This window comes from Metopolophium dirhodum, chromosome 1 (genome assembly GCF_019925205.1).
Source record: "Metopolophium dirhodum isolate CAU chromosome 1, ASM1992520v1, whole genome shotgun sequence".
Taxonomy (NCBI): Eukaryota; Metazoa; Arthropoda; class Insecta; order Hemiptera; family Aphididae; genus Metopolophium; species Metopolophium dirhodum.
Genome location: NC_083560.1, coordinates 113777396 through 113795647, shown reverse-complemented (window position 1 = coordinate 113795647; position 18252 = coordinate 113777396). Strand labels below are relative to the sequence as shown.

Genomic DNA, 18252 nt, shown 5'->3' with positions numbered 1-18252 from the left:
AATACCCATTAAAAAAACATGAAAAATTTAACATTTAAATTTAAAATGTTAATCATACTATAAAGTACCTAAACTAAATCTAAAATGTGCTTATAAAAAAACTGTGACTAAGGATTGACTGTGACCGATTTTGCGTAAAGATTCCCATTTTTCCTTAATTGTTATGTGGTTTTTTCTGAAAACTATTGGGAGTTTAGATTCATTCAACCAACATTCAATTAAATTTCCCATCGAACAAGATACTGTTAAAGAAAAGCGAAGCAGTTTTACTGCCGCAAACCGTGGTAAAAGAAACAAGAAAAAAAAAATAAAAACACACATCATTGTAAAATCACATTCATCACTCCGCTCAGAATTTAAAATGAACGATTGAGAACAAACAGTAGGTAGAGACGTAGAGTAATAGATAGTATGAATGCATAATAATAATATGTTTAAAAATAATATTTTTCTAGGCTTCTTCATTGTGTACCATAATTACAAACTGCAGGCTGCCACTGTGGTCTATATAATAATCTTGGATCTGTAAAATTAACAAAATGCTATAATTAACAGTATTTTTAATTTTTAAAATCTTTATAAGTAAACACTTCAACTTGAAGCTATATAGATGTTTATTGTTTGCTGTGTCATATACGCATGCCTATATGTTTCCTGAAAGGTGGTTAAATCTGAATTTAAACACAATTTTCGTTTTTGAAGTAGGTAAATAGATAATACTTATTTAATTTACAGTAGACAAATATTAATCAAGAAAAGTAATAAATGATAAAAAATTGCATAGATAGCCGATTATATAATATTTTAAATTGATATAGGTAAGAGATGAAAAAAGATGACATTTATGACATCATTATTGAAAATGAATAGGTAGATAATAATAAGGTATGCTATAGTAGGTATTGTATAATGTTGGCTTATTGTGATTTATTGTTAGTATAACTTATTGGTTAATTATGGTTCCCACACTTTTTTCATTGCGTCATATTATATTATTATTTATTAGTTATTAATAATAATAGCATTATTATAATTGTTCTATGATAATAGGGTTCGGGACTTGTTGCACAAAAATTATCGAAATAGGCATGCATATAATAATTATGCAGTCAAAATTGTCAAAATATGCTTAAATATATGCAGCTAAATTTTTAATTATTTTTAAAAAATGCATAGAACATATACCTAACATATTACAATTTTGGAAATAAAAAACTCAAAAATAAGTAAGTAGGTTAGGGTGACCATTTTAAAAAAAATAAAATATGGGACAAAAATATTATCATATGATTATATTTTAATAATTTAATATATAATATTTTTAAATTAATAAGTATTTATTATATTTTTTTGTTGTCCGATAAGAAACGCTTGTGCACGACATGGAGGTATTATTAGGCTATTATTAATATTTATATATTTCACAATATTCTCACATTTGATAACGCACTGGTCGCACCGGTCGTTAAATATATTATTATACGTATGGTTTACGTCGCTGATGTGATGCAACAATAATAATGGTAAAAACAAAAATCCAAAAATCCAATTGAAAAGTAAAGATTTTTATATTATTCTATTCAATAATGTCACTTCAAAAATTTCAAAAATTATAAATTAACAGTAAGGCAAAAAACGGGATTAATATGGGACAGGCTTGACATTACGGGACAAAAAGCGTCCTGAGAGAAGTTTGTCAGGACAACAGGACACAAAGCCAAAATAAAGAATAATCCTGTATAACACAGGACGTATAGTCACCCTAAGGTAGGTATGTAAACACTAAACATAATACAAATAATTTATATATTTACTAATTAGAATATATTAGGGGAACATGGGGCAAAGTGGGGTACCGGGGAAAAGTGGAGACATGGTATTATCTATTTATTTAATGTAAAAAATTTATAATAATATTAGATTTTTGGCTTCCTTGGTCATCTGAGTTTGTGTGGTAGAAGTTTTGAATCAAACTATCGATAATTTTGCAATTAATCAATGAAAAACTTATTTTACTTAACTTAATTTACTTGATAATAGAATTTGCATAATTTGTTATTTATATATTTAATTATTTTACGCTTTGTTATTAATAATTTTTTTTTTTTATTAAAAAGTCGTTGTTGTTTGTTCTATGATAAGTTTTTTATTTATGTTTAGTTATTAAATAAAATAAAATCAATGGCTCTAGGTAATTTAATTATTTGGGGCAAAGTGGTTTATACCTGTCTGGGGCATTGTGGGAACAACCCAAATATTCTTAAAATAAAGGAAGAACTTCAGTTGATGGGTAGACATAGTAGTCTATTATGTAAAAAATGGCTTCATTGTCTTTGTGCTGAGTTAGAAGAAAACCATGTTTAAATGTGAATTTTGTTCCTAAAATTATGTTTATGTTTTAAAACATTTAAAAAGTTACAATTTATAATTTTATTTCTTTTAAGTTAAGCTATACATTTAAGAATATTAACGTTTTTTATAAATAATTTGTTGTGCTTATAAAATTAGTTAAAATATATGGAATTTTTTTGTATGTCGGAATTTTGCCCTTAACTGTACTTTTTTACATCCTTTTAAACTTAAATAAAAAAAAAATCAAATTTTCATAAAAAATGCATTATCAATAACCATAACCTATAGATTGTGTGAACAAAATTTGAAAAGAAAAAATTGATTTTTAAGTGAATTACAGGTCTTCAGACATTAGCGTCCTCACTTTGCCCCATGTTTCCATTGATTATTATGGACACTATTGCGTGCATCGTGCATGTTTTGGGCAGTTTTAAACTATCGTGAAATAAAACAACTTAATTTTCAAAAAAGCTGGCTGCATAATATGTAGCCTATGTAGGTACTTACAGAGTTGAGAAATAACGAATAACGTGATATGCGAACACCGTGATAAATTAACACGTATCTACTGATTTTCATTTCTTCGTACAATCTAGAATCTAGATGCCAATAAGTTTTACCACAGTTTGTCACAAAGAGACTCATATAATCTTACATACCTACGTACCATATCCAACAAATAACAAACCAGTCATTGGTCAGCGGTCAGTTACCAGTATTTGGTGTTATTTCTCGATTGCATTTATTTCAAGTATACTGTTTATATATTGTGAGTATATCTAAGTTCGGTATTTTGATTTGTATTATTGTTAGTTTAGTTAGTATACCTAATTGGAAGTGTTAAAAATTCTGAAAGTTTAAATATCGTTTTCCTCATGCTTATGAACCAATTAAAAAAATGTGGGTAATTTTTTAAGGGTATTTTAGCGTTGAAAGGTATTTGTTTATAGTGTTTAGGGTATTTACATACAAGCACTAGTGATAAGTGATAAATCATGTTATTCTATCAATATAAAGTTGAGATATTCCATATTTCTTAATATTTTGACTATTAATTATTATGCTTTAGAGTTTAGATATATAGTATAAAAACGTTTAGTGACTTACATGTCGGCGGATATGGTAAACGAGATCGCGGTGGCATATAATATGGGACTGGCATTAACCGCGGCGGCATATGTGTTGGTTGAGCGTAGTACATTGGTGTAACGTTGTGTGAATAAAATGGGTTTTGTACTTGAGGTGCACCTTGTGAAGGTGGTATGACGGTTGTACCAGAATTAACCACTGGTATTGGCGGTTCCTATATGATATAAAAATAAATGTAATTAAAAAAAGAACCTATATAACTATTTTATTAGATATTAAACAATAAACAAGATACTAAACAGCTTTTTCTGTAGTGTATTTAATATGTTCATAACTAAAAAAAGTTCACTAAACATAGGATATAATTAATTTGTACATTTCTGGCAAATACAGCTAGGTATGTTTATTAAATAATTATATCATCTTTAGTTCAATATTAATCAAGTTTATTTTTACTTTTCCTAAATTCAAATAGGGTAAGTAAATAATATTTAACTTTGTAAGTATGTAACTTTCAGTGCTCCTGATATTCGTTCAAGAAAACTAACCTATAACAATAAACTGTACATATATCTAATTTATTTATTATAAATATAATATACGTATACCAATTGGTAAATAAAATAATAACCAATAACTTTTTTAGTTTAATGTTTTTTTTTCTATAGTTAAAAATGTAACTAAATTAATTTATATAAAATTGAAATGGACGTTTTTAACTCGTTTTAATCTGTTAGTACCTAATATGAGTTACTGAATGATTTAGCATGAATCTTCTATACAGATTAAGTATCTACGGCTAGTTTCTACATCAATCTAATGTACAATCGTGCAATCTCTAAATCAAGACCAAAGTAATATAAATATATATGTTACCGGCTAAGACGTAAATTAAGGAATTAATGTTAATAATTAGTCAATAACGATATTTCCGATCAAATTAGTCAGTACACGATTTTGACTAGGAAATATCGTTAATGTCTGTTATTATCAGTCAATGACGCATAGAAATATTACCTAGGTAATGACATTAACTCTGGGCTTTTTCAGGCATAATTGATAAAAATATAAAATCATTTATTTGTTGGTTGGTTTAGAAATGTTCTTACGTTGTAAAATTGATTTATTGGTTTATCAAAGTATAATCAGTACGTACTTATCGCTCTAATATGTTGATGATCGTACATTAGGTACCTATTAAGTAAAATATAGCGATAACATGGATCTATGATAATCTAGTATCCATATATAGTAATTACCTTCTTCAAAGCAGTGGCGTGGCGAAGGATATTTTTTGGGGCAACCACCCCTAGTGAAATTCAGGGGTGGGTGGGTGGGTACTGAGTAGGTTACCCAGTGGTGATATTGAATAGGTATGAACACTAAGAACAGTAAGAACACCATGAAAAAATATAATATTATGAACTACCTAGTATTTTAATAAGTACAATTTATTATTATTAATAATATTTAATTTATTATTAATATTATAATTTACCCTTGTGACATTTGTAGCTACACTGCAGCATAATATTTTTGAATTCTTGCTTACAACTTTAATTAAGAATTGGTTTATAATAAGAAATTAAAAATTACTTTTTTGAACAGAAGAGTTTAGTAAAATTAAGGGGGGGGGGGGGTATCATAATCAGTGGGACGTGGGTGGGTACCAAAAAAATGTATGCCACTGCTTCAAAGACGACCTAGTGATGAAGTATTTTAATACTAAGTTGACAGAACTTCAATTAGGAACTACTGTTAGCGTACCTATATCTGACGTGGATAGAGCACGTGGCTCACCCCTTAATCTTTTGGCGGTCATTGTTGCATATGAAGTTGATATACATAAATTATGTAAGTAGGAACAATACAAATTAATTGTTAAAATAAATAAATTACACTATTAAAATAAATTACTATGTAGGTAAAGAGTAGGGTATGCTAAAACATAGGTTCAATAGATCACAACTGGTTCCGTGTCCTGAAAATATATTAGACTATGAAAAGACAATCGCGACTGCCGGAGTAAAAGAAATTACCGTTCGTGAGGCTGCTGGATTCGGAATCGCGGGATCACAAGGCTATACTAGATGTATTTGTAAATCATGATGCAAAACTAATAGATGTGCTTGTAAAAAAAGTAATGTTTTATGCAATTCAAAGTGTCACAGTACAACAAATTGTGAAAATAAATAATTATGTATAATTTATCTTGTATTTATAAATTTCTGACTTAATTTAAATATTTCGTTAAACATAATTATCAACATTGCCTATCAGTATTAGAAATTAAGGAAAGTTCCTAGTCATAGTTCTAAATGTGTTTACAAAATATTTGAATTTTACAACCTTGCCTATATTGTCAGTTAATGCCTAGGCATTGACAATATCGACTACTAATGTTAGGATTTTTTAATATTGGCTAGGAATTTACGTTATACTAATTTACATCATTGACGGTAACATATATAAAACTAAATCAAACAAATGTAAATACAGTTGGTGTTTTCGGTGCATACGAATTGCCACTGAAATCTGAGTTGGTGGGTGATTTTAATCATAGTCCTCTCATATTTGATCGTATTATGGATTGTTATATCGGTTTTCACATAATGAACGAAACCGCTTTTATTAATTGTAGGTAGTGCTTATGATCTTGATTTACACACCATAGGGCAAAAGCCATAGACCATTTTATTATAGACCTTCTATACAAATTAGTAATTGGTAATTATCAATATATGAGATAATAGGTAATGTTTGACGTAAAATCTTTACCTATTCGTTTACTGAAATACGGTACCTACCCAACTAAGATTCCAATTATTATGTCAAGATACCACCTGACATGTAATTTTTAGAAATTCAAAATATTTATTTACTTTATATTGGTACTATTTTGAATTTTATTCGTATAGGTCCTTAAATTAAAAATATTTAATTTTTTTTCGTACAGAACTTGCACGAAACGTGATAATGGTTGCATATCTACAGTGATCACGTTATAACTAGGGCTGGAATTTATATACAATATAAAAGCAAAAATATGTATATAATATATATAATTAAAATAGTAATAATATAATATAGTTATAATATATTATTCACTGAAATAAAACGGGTGGGAATCCAATTAAACAACAAGCACACATTACAATAAAATAATAGGTAATGATATATACACGGTTTTATATGTGGTTAAGTATATAGGTATTGATATAAATGTAAAGAAAAATTAAAAAATTTTTTTTTTTTAATTAACTCGTAGCAACTTACGACATTGGGTGAATTTAAATAATGTATTAATAATATAAGATATAATAGATATCAACTTAAATACTTAAAATGCGTTTTAATTATTATAGATAATATATTATATTAATAGTTATAATATTATAATATATTATAATTACATTATTTATCAAGAAAAAATCAAAGTTGGGGTATTAGTTACATAATTACATTGTGTTAGAAAGAGTAGAATAATTTTTAGCGAAATTGGTATTATGGAAAGTGTGGGGTATCTGGGATATTGAAGAAGGACATAAAATTAGATGTGTTCTAGTAAAAAAGAAAATTTGATATGGACATTAATGTCTTAATGAGGTAATGAACAAAGGTTATATCTGCCACACGTCTAGATGTCAGTATTATACCTAGTCATACTTGTGAGATTCCAACGAAAATTTTGTTTAAAAGCTAAGTAGGTATTTGACGAAGCAATTTTGGACTTTTTTGATTGAATCATTTTCTAAATTCGTATATGGGCTCTAAATAATAGAACTGTATTCCAAAATAGTCCTTACAAGAGCCGTGTAAAGAGCTTTTATAATAGATCTAGGATCTGAAAACTCAGAGGAGCTTAATAAACTTTTAATAAACCCTAATGTTTTTGAAGATTTCTCAACGATACATTCAACGTGTTCATAAAAACATAAATCATGTGAACAAATTATACCAAGATCTTTAACAGATAAAAGCTCATCGAGTGACATTTAGATATGTTTACGTTTATTCCTCAATTTTGGCACTAGTTAACCAAGTTCGTATATAAAATGTTACAATTGTTGATTAAAGACACTCCGTAAATAATTTTAAGTCATCGGCAAATAAGAAGAATCGACACTTTTTAAGAACAGAATATTATAATTAATGAGAATTAAAAATAAGAGGGGTGACAAATGACCATCTTGAGGAACGCCTGAGGAAAGGGTAATATAATAAGCGTTTTACCTAAATATTTGGATATTAGTGAATTGTTGACGATCAGTTAGATAAGAGTGTAGCCATGAAAGTAGAAGATCACCAATACCTAGACGACTTACTGCACAAATTAAAAGGTTGTGATAAACGCGATTAAAAGCCTTTTCGAAGTCTCAGTAAATATACTAAACAACATCTACCTAACAGTTATATTTAAAGTCATCATGAATATAATTTATAAATGACAAATTGAATCTTAATATTGATTTTCTCGGTCTGAAACTATGTTGTCTTTGATCAAAAACATTGTTTAGTGACGACATGATATTAATTAAGACTAGTTTTCAAAAAGTTTACCGAGTTGCATCAGATTTCTAATAAGTCGGTAGTTTTTAAAATTTTTATTGTCACTATTTTTAAATATTTGTGTAATTTAAAGCTTATTTTTCAAATAGAGGGGAAAACGCCCTCAACTAAGATTTACAGTATGAAGAAGGTAGGATAAATTATAGAATTTGTACACTTTGCTAAAAAGAAACCGGATAATCCGTCTGGACCTGGGGATTTAGATTTTAATAAAAAGTGAAGACCATCCGTAATTCCGTTGAGAGAAATATGACATTGCTATGGAAGAAAAACACGCAAGACTTTCAGACATACAGCCAGTATCTACGGTTGACTAGAACTAATAACAAAAACTTATTATAAGCCGAGCATCGTGGCACGACGACCAGTACGCAACTCTAGGAGCGGGTGGGGTAACGTGTAAAAGGCTTTAGAACTTCGGACGACGGTAATACAAAATAAGGCGGCTATTTCGAACATATCAATACTATAAAACAAATTATAAGTTATATAATACACTTATAAAAATTAATCTTATTAAGGTAATCAATGAACCTATTATAAAATAAAGTTTTTAAAACAAATTTTCAATATTTAAATTTACTAGTGATAATTATCTACCAATCAGAGCGAATTAGCTCATTGTACTCTCTCATATTATATAATCTTTCTAGTGGTAACCATGAAAACTATAGAGATTAGAGATAAGGAAAATAATCCAGCTCATACTCCAAAAAATTGTTTACGTCCCGAGAAAACCCTAGTGGTTAAACTGCCACCTGTAACACCTAGGTCGTTTGCGTAGCAAGTAAACTTTGCATAATATAAGAAATAATTATACAGTTTTAGATTTTTGAAATAAATATTCAATATTTTGTACCATATTTCAAAATTATTAGAAGGTATATATTTTTGTACATATGGGCTGCTAACAACAAAGATGGAGGTAAAACAGGTAGTGGTTATATAGTAACATGTAGGTATGCGAATTTGTTTCGATTTTGTATTAATTGTTTTATGATATGAGTATATAGATAACTATCGTAATTTAATGCTTTGGTATGATTATGATATCTTCCTATAAAACTTGGATATTACAATAAATACTTTTAATGCATGTAATAATTTATCATTATAGTGCCACCATATATTATATTATTAACTTCAATATTTATTGAAATATTACTGCATTATTTGCATCAAGCAGATAACACCTGTAGTCAGAACTTATTTTTGAAATACATTTTTGTTCGAGACGAAGAAATTAACTAGACTATACCTATGTACCTAATACCTACCTACCTGGATAAAAAAAAGATTTTTTTTATTGTAGAAAAAAGAATAAGCCATGGTATAAATTTAAGAATCGGTGGATATGACAAAAAATAAAGCGTACCTAGATATTTGATTTTTTTATAGCAATTCATATGTACTTAAATATAAAATGCACTTATGATATAGTTTAAGCACATACATTTCAGTATATTCATTAGATACAGATATAGTCGTGCATCGCTAGATTTATCCAAGAACTCTTAGAAAAGTAATATTGAATTTAATCCGAAACAGAAAAAAGTAAATTATTAAATTATATTAAACTCTACTAATATATTCAACCTACATTTATAATTAAAATTAGGCACCCACTTAAATAATAATAATATATATAGATTTACCTCTTCAAGCTGTGAAGATGTGTCTGATGAAGATGTAGACTGTTATTTAAACGGCCACAATCAAAGTTTATAAATAAATTTTAAAAAAAAACTTAATAAACATATTGTAATTAAAACTATGAATATATTGATATATTATTAAGTCAACATTTACCTGTGTAGATTTAAATTGTTTCCCTTTTTTTGTATTTTTAGGTGGATGTCCTTGTCCTATTTCGTTTTTAAATTTTTTATGTCTCGAAGCCCTAAGTGAACGGTCATGTTTTGGTTTATATAAAGGCTGATGTTCAGTTACATTATCTCTCCGATCCAGTGATTTAGATTTCGACTTTTTTCTATTTCTAGACTGAGACCGTTGTCTGTTTTTAGATGAATACGTACTTCTAGAACCAAATCGGTGTCCATTGTATGATCTAGAACGCGATCTATTTCTTCTTCCAGGTTTTTTTTGATTACGATAATTTGAAGGAGACATATTTAAATTTCTGGATCGTGGCTGATGTCTTGTCATAGATGAATACATACTTCTAGTACCAAATTCATGTTGATCTTGAGATTTAGATCGCGACTTATTTCTTACTTCGTACTGTGTCATATTAGGGGAATCAGAGGACGACCAGTAAATATTTCTAGATTGTGTTGGAATATGAGAATTAGACAGAGATCTGTTTAAATTTTCAGATTGTGGCCGAAATTCTGTTTTACACGGATACTGAGTTTTAGTTTCCGATCGTAGCTCGCCTTCAGATGATGGCATGCGTTCTTGAGAACAAGATATTGGCTGATATTGGGGTATTCCTGAAATTAATTTTTTTAGATTAACTCTAAACCGTCCGTCAGATAACATGGAATGTCAATTACAATGAACAATATTTTCTAAAATACATTTTTAAACTTATACAAAAAAAAAACAAATATACTATAAATTCAATTTATTAAAACTAATATTAATCAATAGAATCCCATGTTAATTATGATTTAGAAATAATCAAGTAGCTTATAAATTAAGTTGATTTTCCAAATAGATACTTAATAGAAAGTTACTTGAAAATATGAAGCAACTTTCTGTTGTTTTGTATATGTTTATATTACATTATATACTTTGTTAGAATTTTTAATAGACTTAAATAGGTAATGGAGCCTTAGTTTAATGTTTAAAGGTCTGAGGCATAGTTTATAACAATGGTTGGCCCATTTTAACTATTAAAAAGAGATAATATATTCTCAAAAGCCAAACTAATATTGAGCACAATAAAATTTAAAATCAACTAAATAATTTGTTATGTTCAGTGATTGATTGTAAACTATAAACTATAAAGAATATTGTATCTGAATAAGTACTTATAGTACTCTATAAGTACTATATTTTCAGTTAGTCTTGTGACAATAAATTACTCGTTGAGCAAATAAATTATAGTAACTAAATATTGTTACTAAAATAATTTTTATATATTTAAAAAATTTTAAATATTTTATAAATTAAATGATATTCTTATTAATAATATTGAGTTACCCACACAGATTTTTATTATTTTGTAAACAATATTCGATTGAATCCCATTTGTTATAATTAATAAAAAATAAAAATACATTAGTACAATATATGGTATTAATAATTTAATAATCATTATATATAATTACTTGGAGCTGATACTTGTGTCTGGTCATGACGTATTTCAATATCTGATGCCTTATTATGACCATCATCATATTTTTGTGCAATAAAAGAATTTAGAAATGTCTCTAGAGCGACATGGGTCTTTTCGTCTGAAACATTAAAATGTAGAAATGTTTACATTATATTTAATTTATTTTCAAAATAAATACATGATTTGATTAGTTTTATACGATTTTGTCTTCAACTTTTAGTTTTTTATTTTCTTGTATCTACTTACATAAAATAACTTAGCTTTATAAAAGCCCATGCGGGTAGGTAGGTACCATTAGATATAAATAGTAAAATACTAAAATGTATAGGTGAAATAGTCCTTTCACTTAGATCTTTTTACTTAACTTATTTACTTTCTAATGTAGTATAATTAAAGCAATTTCCAATGTATTGGAAGTGGTATATAATAAGGTAATATCTAATTATATTTAGCGTATTCTCAATAATAAATTACTTTTCCATCTGGATTTTTACAAATACTCAAAACCAAATTTTCTTCATTTAGGTTCATTCAATTTATTTTTTAATATTTACCTAAATATAGGCACGGATTAAATGTTAATTTTAGATTCTGAGCGAAGCGATGAATACATTGATTTTATAATCATGTGTTTTTTATTTACCTTTCTGAATTCCATGTTTTATTCTTAGCCCCGGACATCTAACTTAAAATAATTTGCACACTTTGGTGAATTTTACGTATTTTGTCAATATTTAAACATTTAATGCAGGTAAAAAAAATTGTGACTATGGATTTTAGATTCTGAGCAAAGCGATGAATGTATTGATTTTACAATGATGTGTGTTTTTTTTTTTGTGTCTGTCCTTTTAGGACAGTAAAAGTGCTTGGATTTTCTTCAATAGTAACTTTTCTGATAGGAAAGTGAATCTAGTTGGTACTTTGGGGGGTCAAAAGTAAAAATTTCTCAGTAGTTTTCACAAGCGACGTGAAAAACAAAAGAAAAATTAAGGAAAAACGGGAATTTTCACGCAAAATCTGTTATCGAGAAAATCGATTTTGGTTTTTGGTGTGACTCTAAAACAAATGACCGTAAGGACATGCAATTTTGACTGAATGTTTATATTAGCATTTTCTATTATACACCATCAAATTTACAAAATATTTTGACTCTTTTTGAGCTGTTTACGGCCATTGTCAGTTTTCAATTTTTTTAGTTTTTTTTTCTATAAATATCAATAAAATTTTATCTGTTGAGTAAAAAAGCTTGAAAATTTAATAGAAGGCTCCTAGGTTATTGTTTCAAAGGCAGATGAAAAAAATTAAAAATCCTTAGTCACAGTTTTTATTTATAAGCATTTAAAGTTCAAATTTTGACAAAATACCAAAAAATCACGAAAATAGCAAATTATTTTGAGTTGAGAAATTATAAAAATTTTTCTTTTTAAATCTAAGATTTGAAAATGTAATACAAGATTATCCATAAGTTTGTCTACTTTTATCAAAAAAAAAAATGTTTACAAGAAACTTAAATTAAATTTTTATGAGCGTCTGAAATTTATATTTTTACAACATTTGATATTCACTCGATTTCTCATGTAACAATTTTCTTATTTTATTGTAATTAAAAAACGAATGACTGTAGATACTTAAATATTTCACTGAATGTTTATATTAGCATTTTCTATACACCATAAAATGTTGAAAATATTTTGACTCTTTTTGAGCTGTTTACGGACATTGTCAGTTTCCAATTTTTTTAGTTTTTTTTTTCTATAAATATCAATAAATTTTTATTTGTTGGGTAAAAAAGCGAGAAAATTTAATTTAAGGTTCCTGATATATCATTCTAATAGCAGTTGAAAAATATTAAAAATACATATGCACAATTTTTTTTTATAAGCATTTAAAGTTCAAATTTTGACAACATTTATCAAATTTATAATTTATTAATTATTTTGTAGTTAAAAATGTATAAAATGTTCAACTTTTATGACTAAGGATTGAAAATTTAAAACAAGGCTACACGTAAATAGGTTATATATAAATTACTTTATTCACAATAATATCATCAAATATACTTGGTAATATCATAGGCTGACTGACCTTTTTCGCTCAGAATCGTTTTTCTTATTCAATGATATTGTATCATTGAATTCAAGTTTAACACCACCCATTACAGTGACCCACTTGTAACCTACTGTACACCAGAGCGACATCCACTTATCCACCTTTTTTGAATTGTGGACGTTTCGCCCCACACGTTTCGTCCCCGTAAAAAAGAGCCCACGGACGTCTCGTCCCCGTCTATTATTAAGATAGGACATTTGGCCCCCGGGAGTTAATATTATCGTCGTTGTCGTCGTGGTTAGGAACTTCCCAAAAATAATATTTTGAAAAAAGTTTTTAGTTTTAATAATAATAATTTAATATTTTTAAAATAAATAAATATATGTAAAAAGTACAAACCCAAACGGTAAGAATACAGTATTGAAAGACTAAAATTAACGTTAATTTAACACATGAAGATAATAGTTGAAATAACTGAGAAAAAATTAAACATCAATATTCAAATTATAAATAGGTACAAGTTTTTAGCTTGGAGCAGAAATCGAAATTAGGAATTTTTTTACAAGTTGTTTTATTACCATTTGTAAAGTAGTTGTTTTTAGAATTTTTTTTGATTTATTAAATTAAATTTAAATTTTGCGGCCATCCCTACACATTAATATAAATTATATTGAAATTGTACGTTTTTTAAAAATAAATGAAATTTTAAATTAAAAAGCTATTTAAATGTAGTGATTTAAAATACCGGGACCAAACGTTCTATAGGTAGGTAAATAACATCACTCCCGCGGGCCAAATTTTCCAAATATCTTATTAATAGACGGGGACGAAACGACGGGGGCGAAACGTCCTTTTACGGGGTTTTTCATAAGCTGGAGAACAATAAACATATATATAGTAGTCCAATTTTAATTTTGAAAACTAATTAGCCTCTTCTATGTTTCGTAGGAAAAGCTTTTCAATTGTTTTGTCTCAATGGCCCTTTCATCTATAAAGTACAAATTCATTTTTAGAAATTAAGTTAATTTATTTGAAACTGGAGTATTTAGACAAACTTTTCAAAATATCGAAAATCTATGTCCTACAAAACGTAGAAGCTAACGAATTCAACTAATTTTTAAAAATCAAAGTTGGACTACTAGAAGCATGTTAATTTTTCGTCAGCCTATAATTGACGTTATTTTGTATTCATTGTAACGTACTCGCGTAAGTACAAAAATATTTTCGAGCGTGCGTCTACGGTTGAGCACTATCGTGTTAGTGTACTATAGAACGTAGTCGCTTGGTCCGCCCGCAGCTGGACGATAAAGAATTTACACTCACTAATAATTATTTACAACTAAACACAACGACCGCAGGCGGCGATGACGCGTAATTATAAATTGCCTAAATGTTGTCCCTTAATAGCCACTAAGAAGAATTTGACACAGATGGTTTTTAAGGAATTCAATAAAGATAATTTTTCCAAATGTGTGCGGCGTGTTGTACCAATGCGTGCGTAGTAAGTGATCAATAGTGTGGTGTATAATGTGTTCAACGACCATACTGTTCGCCCTTGTCACTCAGCCGCACGCTCACACGTGTACACGTAAATAACGCGTACCTACATTAATATTAGTTTCTTATTTTTTTTTTTTTGTCTAAAAGTATCAATATTTTACCAATTGTATTTAACTATATAATATCTTAGTTATTGGAAAAAAATATTTAATGAGTCACAAAGTTTCCTTGAAAACAACTTTCTTGAATTTTAAATTCTGAGCGTATTCTTGACGAAACTATTTTTGAAAACTTTTTGGTTTAATAGATAATGTATTGTTTTAATTTAGATTTTTATATTATTTTTATACTTTCAACTTACAAAAAAAAAAGAACGAAATTGAAGGTTGGTTGGCGAGCGAAGGGGACAGAGGGCAGAGCAATTTTATATTTTAAATAATTATTATTATAATAATTTTGTATGCTCTAAATAATTGATATAAAAGTTTAATTCGAGAACAGCAAAAAAATATTTTTTGAGTATCTAATTACCGGTACCTAATATCTACTAGTAATATTATCGCGCACTGGACAAATTTAACGAATTATACAACATATGTCCCCGGTTATGAGACTACCGCGATTTCTGTTACTAATCATCATAATATACAATAGTTTACTATAATAATAAATGTATTACTTGATTTCTTAAAGGCCATCAACATTTCTGTGGAATCGGGTTTGTGGTCCTTGACGGAAGAAAGGTACACGTCAGACAGTTGTTTGGAAATTGAGATGGATTGTTTCAATTCGTCCCACAGATTATTCTGTTGAAGCGGGTAAAAATGAGATCCCATACTTACCGACTGTTCTCGCATCACGTTTGAATTGGAAAAGAACAGTTTCGGCGTAGCCGGCGTTGAGGGTACTAGACGAGTGTTCATAAAACAAATCACGTTCGTTCCAATATCGAGCTCTTAACTAAATAGCCGAGTCCCAGTGATGTCGATGACAATAAATCGATAAACCAGCCGGCTGTCGTAGGAAACACTGTTTGCGGCCGGTATAATTATTTTCGTCGGGACGACAGGCGGAAAACGCTTTAGACGCTTAGAGCCTTGGACGGATTACGACAACAGCTACTATTGCAGTGCGCGCGAGACGATATTATAATTAAAATTTATTTTGACCATAGACATTAAACATATTATTATGGATGCGGCATTTTCTATCTACACTGTGCACAGGACTTGAAGTAGACATATCGGAAAGAGAAACCTCGCACTTCTCTCTCGCCGTACGAGGGAGAAACGTTGTGGTCTCTCCGTTATGTTGGCTTCATGATTTTGGATCAATGCCGCTTTCATATTATATTGTTTAATATCTATGATTTTGATGGTGCAAAGCTTGCCGGTCAGAATGGTACCACTGATCTCGACGGATTCTGCGACCGACCTGCCGTGGTAGCCCAGGGTCTTTCGTGCAAGGCCTGGTAGGGTCTTTTTAAGCTTATCCAGTATTGATTATTGTTATATAGGAGGGCTTCAACCCTCCCAAATCTCGAACGCTATTTGCGCCTATAACTAATATTAATCGAATTGCGTGCCGTAGTACTAGGTGTGATTATTTTTCGCTTTTATTTTAGTTTAGTTTGTCACTCATTTTCGAAACATGAAACTTTTTTTAATCACATTCTTTTACATACGTTTAAATCTTCATTAAACTGGTACCAAAACCACCCATTATGCCTGCGAATACTTCTTTATTAAAGAAATAAGAACCCCTACCCTACTCGTGTAATAATTGTATATTATCGATAAACATTAAACAATAAATAAGAAATCTTTTCTTTTTAACTGTAGAAACATTTATAGTTGTTTTAATCACTTTTATATTTTAAATATAGTATTTCCTAAATAAACATCACTATTATTTAAAAGTAACAATAAATAAACAGTTTTGCTCAATAAGTTAGATAATATGTCAAAATTAACTAAAAATAATTTCTGACAACAATGTATAGAAATTAGAAACACAATATTATACTGCTAACTAGTGCTAAGTCCTATTACAAAAATATTTAATATATAATAATAATAATGATGATTAGGATTTATAAGACCCATAACTTACACAGTCTTTTTTTTCAAGCTAAAATGTTTAAAAATGTAGTATAGGTAACTAAAATTGTCCAATCTTTAACTTCATCTTCAATACATAAAATTTATCGAGATGAGGATTTTTCGTTGGTTTATGATGACAGTAAATAATAATTTCTGACTCTTACCTCTTACCTCCAAAATACGGCTATAGCATACAAATTAATATGTTTAAGTCAATTTCAATACATTTGCCACATCTGCAGTCTTATTCAGTTCATCAATTAACGCAACCGTTTAAGAATAACTGTTTCGTTCATAATTTTGTCTTAAGAAAATGTAATTTCACCAATAGCGTCTGTATCAGAAAAAAATAATTCTATGTTTAGCTCTAGGTTTATCCTAAGACAATTTATTTACGCTCATAATTTGAGATTCCTTAAAAAATATTTAATATCTAAACATTTTTCGTTGATTTTGAATATAATGTAATAATAACATAGGTATATAATATACAGACGCAGACCGCAGTAGCGTCTAGCATACAATATGGGTGCATACGCGGCACTTGGTAGAAACTCATGTGGGTGCAAACGTTTGTGATAATAAAATTCACAAATCCGTAAGGGAAGTTGCCCCCCACCATCCCTAATATAGCTAGAACTATTGCTACATATAAAAGTAGTAAATCAACAAATGTTTTTTTATTTTCTTAAAATTTCGGGGAGCATGCCCCTGGCTACGCCACTGCTTCAGCCTTCAAGTATTATAGTACTATGCATAATAATATCATAAACAATTATAGGTAGTATAATAATCTTATTTTATTTCTTATGTTAGGTAGGTATCAACAAATAAGAGCCTAGAAGCCTCACTTGCGGTGTAGCAGCCAGCGGTGTCGGCACAGATGCGGTCGGCACAGTTGTGGTCAATACCTTTTTGGTGGCATTTGCGGTCACTATTTTTTTTATACCTATGAACTGGTTTTACAATACTGACATAATAATATAAAATATTAATAATAATAATTATTATTTAGCTCTTATTCCACTTCAATATATTGACAAAGGTTGGCTAATAATTATAGAAAGCAGTCCTAATAATGAAAAACTTAAATTATTTCATGACTATTTTACAAAATAGAACAGTGGCTCAAAAATGAAATAATGTCCAAGAATATATGGAATTGTCAGGTACCAAAAAAGATACAGGACGAATAATGTTGTTGAAGTTTGGAACAGCAGATTGAACAAACAAATTGATAGACCTTGACCAACTTTTTTAGCTCTATACAAATGTCTCAAATTAGAA

General features: G+C 28.7%; 1 protein-coding gene across 1 annotated transcript; it reads right to left on the bottom strand.

Annotated features, from left to right (window-relative positions):
• LOC132936762 (pre-mRNA-splicing factor CWC22 homolog) lies at positions 1-16057 on the bottom strand. Its single transcript, XM_061003532.1, has 6 exons — positions 15543-16057; positions 11307-11432; positions 9820-10463; positions 9666-9704; positions 3460-3655; positions 1-523 (listed from the first exon to the last, which is right to left on the bottom strand). Exons 1-6 carry the CDS (start codon positions 15784-15786, stop codon positions 462-464), a joined length of 1311 nt encoding a protein of 436 aa, XP_060859515.1. The 5' UTR covers positions 15787-16057; the 3' UTR covers positions 1-461.
• Positions 16058-18252: the final 2195 nt, after the last annotated feature.

What these genes read in the sequence shown, in the direction of transcription:
- LOC132936762 (XM_061003532.1), bottom strand. Translation starts at nt 15,786, where the DNA reads ATGAACACTCGTCTAGTACCCTCAACGCCGGCTACGCCGAAACTGTTC. An exon ending in CATCTTCACAGCTTGAAGAG is followed by an intron (nt 3,656 to 9,665) that starts GTAAATCTATAT and finishes TATATCATATAG; the next exon opens with GAACCGCCAATACCAGTGGT. An exon ending in TTTACCATATCCGCCGACAT is followed by an intron (nt 524 to 3,459) that starts GTAAGTCACTAA and finishes TTAATTTTACAG; the next exon opens with ATCCAAGATTATTATATAGA.